Here is a 5259-nt window from a genome sequence, read left to right on the forward strand (position 1 = left end):
TGAGGAGAGCAAGCCTTGCTCTCTGCCTGCCTCATCCTGGGGCTGCTGATGAGCCGGCCGCCTCCCTGTGCCCTGATCCTGTGGTTGTGGTTCCTGGGTTCCCAGTTCCCCTCTCAGTCTCTGTCAAGTTCCTCTTGCCACCTCTGTCAGGGCAGTCTGCAGATGCACCCTGCTGACGGGTGGGAGAGACAGAGAGGAAGGTGTTTCTTGGGATGTGGGATGGTAGATATTTATCTTGGTTGTTCAGCTACATGTTCAGCAGACTAGAGCAGTGTGAGGCAGTGGGAGCTCTAGCTGAGATCAGTCTTCTTGCAAGAAGTCCAGTCCTTTCTGACTGTGCTGATACTGCAGGTGGCACAGAGGGTAAGGAACATGCCTGGAGAGCTGAAGCTCTCGTGCCTTCTGCACCTAGCTGTGCAACAAATTGCTGTGGAACAGCAGAGAAATTGCTCCACTTTTCCAAACACTGGCTTCTCTGCCTCTAAAACAGTGACTGTATGGTTTGCACGGTGTTTGGAGGTTGCTTTTAAGGTACAAAGTTACTGGAGAAAGGAAACCAGTCTCATGTGGGAGAACATCCAAGTCTTCAAGTCTCATGGCTTGGTTTTGTAGGGCTGGTGTCTGATGCGTGAGTGAGGCGTGGTGGGATAAAGCCCTTCTGCTTGCTTTGCTCAGCCCTCGCTAAGGCCGTGCAGAGCAGGAGTGGCACTTCATCCGGCCACGCTGTTCCGTGTGCAGTATGCTCTCTGAAGAGAAATGGTTAATTCCTTGACCAAGGGTGATACTCATTTGTCAACAGAGGACGTTCCCTGTAGCTGCTGTGGTATCTCCTCTGTTCCTCACTCCTAGGAGCGATATCTCTAGGTGCTTCTTGTAGGGGCTGAGCAGGTGCGAGGGCACCGTGTTGCATTGCTTCCAGAGCTGCTGGCAGGAGAGCTGTGACAGTCTGATGTTGGAAGGTCTCTTGTTACCCCTCTTTGTCTCAATTGTTCCATCAAAACCCTTCTTTTTCCCCTGGGTGGTGGTTGTGCCCTCTCTTTGGAAGCGCTGCTGTCATCTGGGGCAGGGAAACCCACATCTTTTGTAACATGTTGCCCTGCTTGGAAATGCAGCCAACCCCGTTGACGGAGGTGTCCCCAAAGGGTGCCAGGGCGTGACGGGGTGTGTTGTAAACCCAACCAGAGGCAGTTGACTGCACAGTGACTGCACTCTCCCTTCCACCTACTCCGAATCCCTTGCACCTTGAGGTTTTGCCAAAGCAGCTCTTGATTTAGCAGCTCTGCTCCTGGGAGTTCAGCTGAAGGGAGATGATGAAGGGACAGGTTTGGTGTTTGGGTTTTTGTTGTTCGTTTGTTTGCTTTTCTCTGTTGTTTTTTTTTTTTTTTTTTTCCCTCGCAGAGTTGCTCAACAGCTTCATAAATAATTGCAAAGCATTGATTAAAACCCTTGACCTCAAGACTTGCTTTTCTTAATGTTCCTGAGATCCTTAACAGGGCTTCTTGGAAAGTCTGCTTACATCCTCTAGAACTGTCTCATGACTTGTTATTTTGCTCAGGGTGGGTGGGAAGGCAGGGAGAGTTTGGGGAATAAACACTAGAAGAGGTTGAAATGTTTCTGCTCGGTTGTGGTGGACAAACTGAACCCTCTCCCATGAAAAATGCTTCCACAAGCACAACCCTGGGAGAAGAGCTTTAGCTTCATGTGTGGTCCACCAGGAAAAAAAATAAACCAAAGACTTGTGTTTTGTGGTTTGAAAGATATGGTGATTTTTCTCATATTTTGTCCTTAAATTCCCTGTTCTGTGCTGGGCTCTGAGAGGCATCAGGAAGGGCTGGTGTTGGGCTCGCCCTTGGTGTGCAGTGAGGAGTGTGCTCCCCTCTGAGAACCGAGCTGTGCTCTAAAGCAAGCTGACATGTGGGGAGGTGTATTTTTGTGAGCTGGGTGTTGTAGAGGGTGCTTGTGAGTCATTCTGTGCTCTTAGTCACTGCTTTCCTCTTGCCACAAGTCATGACTAAGGTGCTGATGAGCAGATTCCCCACTCATTCAGACCTCAGCACCACGGCAGAGTGCTTCTTGGGCGTTCCTCAGGCACCGTGGATGGATAAAACTTTTGGTGAAGGCCATAATAACAGGCTGTGGCAGCAGGACACGAGAGGCGGGAGCCCATGAGCCTTTCTGGGGTAAAGGAGAGAGCTTGCTTTTAACAGGTCTGTGGTTGCTCATTGTGTGTTTGCTTTCACCTGCTTGGAGTCATTGGTGGTTCCTCTCTGGCACAGCAAGGACCAAGCAGCAGGACTGGAACTGGCCTTGCCACTCCTTTGGCTCTCATGGAGCCCCAGCAGCTGGGCACAGCTTTATTGAGCCCTTTTGGGGAAACTGCTAGGAATTAAGGTGGATGTGCTGAGAGCACCAAGCTGGGGCGGGGGAGGACTGGGTGGAGCCTTTGCTTGAGGTCTCAGCAGCTTTTGCTTCTGCTTAGGGTGGAGGTGGGGAGCTGTGATGGGTGCAGCCACTGCTGAATACTGAGTGTCAAACATTGACCAAATAAGTAGAGAATCAAGCATTTTGGGGTAGCTTTGGGAACTAATGAGCCGGTGACATAGGTACAGGAACGTGCTGTCCTGGATGAAAGCAAAGACCTCCTTGGCAGGTGGGTTTTGTAGTATTGGCAGGTTTTATTTCTTTTTCCTGGATTATTTTTGTGCATTTATGTTGCCCCTAAGCAAGAGACAAAGAGTCTGTGATATGCATCCATCTCCGTGCTTTGGGAGAGGAGAGATACCTGGCCCAGGGTCCTTCTAGATGCCATGGCTGATACTGCAGGGTGGAGGGAATCTCTTCCCCAGGCACCTCTTTGGTTGCTCATGTTTGGGGCAGATCTGAGAAGTAAACCTTCTGCACAAGTTGCTTTTGCTTCCAGGTATCCCAGATAGACACATGTGAATTGAGTGGGATAAAGTCTTCCCCCGCCCCCCACAGCCTCTGCCAGCCCAAGGCTTGGGTTTGCACCCTGAGCCACGGAGGAGAGGTGAGCTGCATGGAGCTCTGTTGTGAAAAGGCTGCAGCCAGCCACGCAATCGGTGCTTTCACAATGTTCTCGGATGCTGGGGCTGAGGTCTCCTCTGTATTTTCCTGCATTGCCATAAAGGCACGTGGACACTTCACGTTGGCTCTGTGGCAGCAAGGTGACAATGTTGGAGGTTTTCCTGTCTGGTACAAGGTTGGCACTTGGGAGTGGGTTTGTGACCATTGCCAGTGGACACGTGCTGGGAATGGATTGTCCTTGACAGCTCAAGGAGTAGGAGCTTGGGCTCTGCTGTCACTTCTCCCAGGTTGGACCAGATAATCTTTTGAGATCCATTCCATCCTGAGCTGTTCCCTGACTCGTATCGAAGTGCACTACAAGGTGCTGCAGCTGTAATCTTTTGCAGTGTTATCTTCCATGGAGGGTAACCCAAGATTACCTCCTTGCCACAAACGTGTGAGAGAAACCTGATCTGTCCCGCAGAGGGAAGCTGGGAGAAGGCAGATGTGCTTGCAGCAGGTCAGGGGGAGGGTGCCTCAGCCCCACAGCCTGACGTGATTGGGTCACGGACGTGTGCACCTCTTATTCTTTGGAGTTAGGAGGGACTGGGGGAACAGAGGGGATGATGACAGCTAAAGTGGGGTGCATCATTGGCTTTGGGTTGGCAAGGGTGACAGGGGGCAGTAATGGGGGTGTTTCACGAGGAGCGTCTTGTCTGCACCACAGTAGAAGTGTTGCCCTGCTCTCTTCCTCGCACTTAACCCAGTATACTCACTTTCTTCCTTCGTTCTCTTTAGGAGATGAATTAAAATGCAGCACACCACGTGCACAGAGGACAGGATCTACCACGCACTAGAAAGATGTCTGCATGGGCTTAGCAGAGATGCTGTCTCCAGCAGATGGGCTGGTAAGTGACCTGTTAACCATGAGCTTGTTCTTCTCGCTCTGTGATCTGCTGACTTACCTGGGCACCTGGATAGGAGAGAGCTGCTGGTGCTGCTGGAGGCTTGGAGGCCTTTTCTTTCTTCCAGCGTTCAAAGACTAGGTCCAACCTAGTCAGTATTCCTGAGCCTCTTGTTGCAGCAGGAAGATGCACCAAAATGCTGAACCAGTCATATTAGGTCTTACATATGTAAAGACTTGGGACAGAAGTCGTGCATCTTGCCAGTTGTCCATGCATGAGCTGAAGAGAGTTGGCTTCATTCACCACAAGGAAAGACTCCCTTGTGTAATCAGCCAGCCTTGCCTTGCTTTGATGCATGTAGTCTTCAAAAACCTATGGGTGAAATCTCTGCTGCATTGTCAGAAGCAAGTGTGGAGATACTGTTGTCAACTTCCTTTAAATCTAGATCAGATACCATGGTGGCCATAAAGATGTGAACCATGTTCAGAGGGGTGTGAAAGGACTTGGGATGGCAGTGGTGTGGGCAGAGCAGTAGTGAGCAGAAGGCGTTTTTTGATTGTAATTCTGACCTCTCTTCCTCACGTTCGCAGTTGTAGGCTGCAATTAAATCACTCTCAAATCTTCTTGTGGATGAAAGAAATGAAATTAATTTGTGGGGGCTGTCAAATTCAGAATTCCTTTTGTCTGTGCAGTTCTTTCAGCCCTTTCTGCTTTCCTGTCTACCTGTAAGTCAGCCAAGAGCTGCAAACGGTGTCCTGCCTGCTACCAAATACTGGAGCAATCCCTTTGCTCACACCCACCGGAGTGACACCAGCTCCCTGTGCTGGAGCATCACCCTGGGGCTTGCTTCATGCAGTTATGTCCAGGTCCTTTTGGTCTTCCTGCAGTCTGGGTGACAGGCCCTGAAGTGTGACCTACATTCCTGATTCCTGGAAGCATAACCTTACGTTTGGCACCATTACAGCCCGTGTCCAATGGAATCCACCTCGCCGAGCAACTCATTGTGCGCCGCATAACTCCCCTCTTCCTGTAATTATCATTAATCAGTTCCTGTGTCACTCACAAACTCTGCCCTTCTCTAATCCCAGCTCCTCAGTGCTGGTGTTTGTGGTTGGATAGCCCTTAAAAAAATGACTTCATAATTTTTCCAGCTCATTAGCAAAGCCCAGACTGGATGGGGCAGGGGTCAGGCGATGGTGGGCTCTGCTGGAAGCAGCTCTGCTGCCCAGTGATTCCTCATTTCCACTGATTTTCCCCTCATCTCTCTGCCTGCTGGTTTCCAGTCCTCTTCATGTGGGTTTCGTGGGGTTTGGCAGAACGACCTGGCATT

The 5259-nt window shown here is 50.5% G+C and overlaps 1 protein-coding gene across 1 annotated transcript in view; it reads left to right on the plus strand.

Annotated features, from left to right (window-relative positions):
* Positions 1 to 3835: 3835 nt before the first annotated feature.
* LOC103774073 (phosphoinositide 3-kinase regulatory subunit 5-like) overlaps positions 3836 to 5259 on the plus strand; it is a gene marked incomplete at its 3' end in the record, with an annotated part of 19261 nt that continues 17837 nt past the window's right edge. The window contains exon 1 of the mRNA XM_008941454.1: positions 3836 to 3932. Coding sequence (XP_008939702.1) covers positions 3836 to 3932 — 97 coding nt within the window. The remainder of the gene's footprint in view (positions 3933 to 5259) is intronic.

This window comes from Merops nubicus, unplaced genomic scaffold (genome assembly GCF_000691845.1).
Source record: "Merops nubicus isolate BGI_N331 unplaced genomic scaffold, ASM69184v1 scaffold29015, whole genome shotgun sequence".
Lineage (NCBI taxonomy): Eukaryota > Metazoa > Chordata > Aves > Coraciiformes > Meropidae > Merops > Merops nubicus.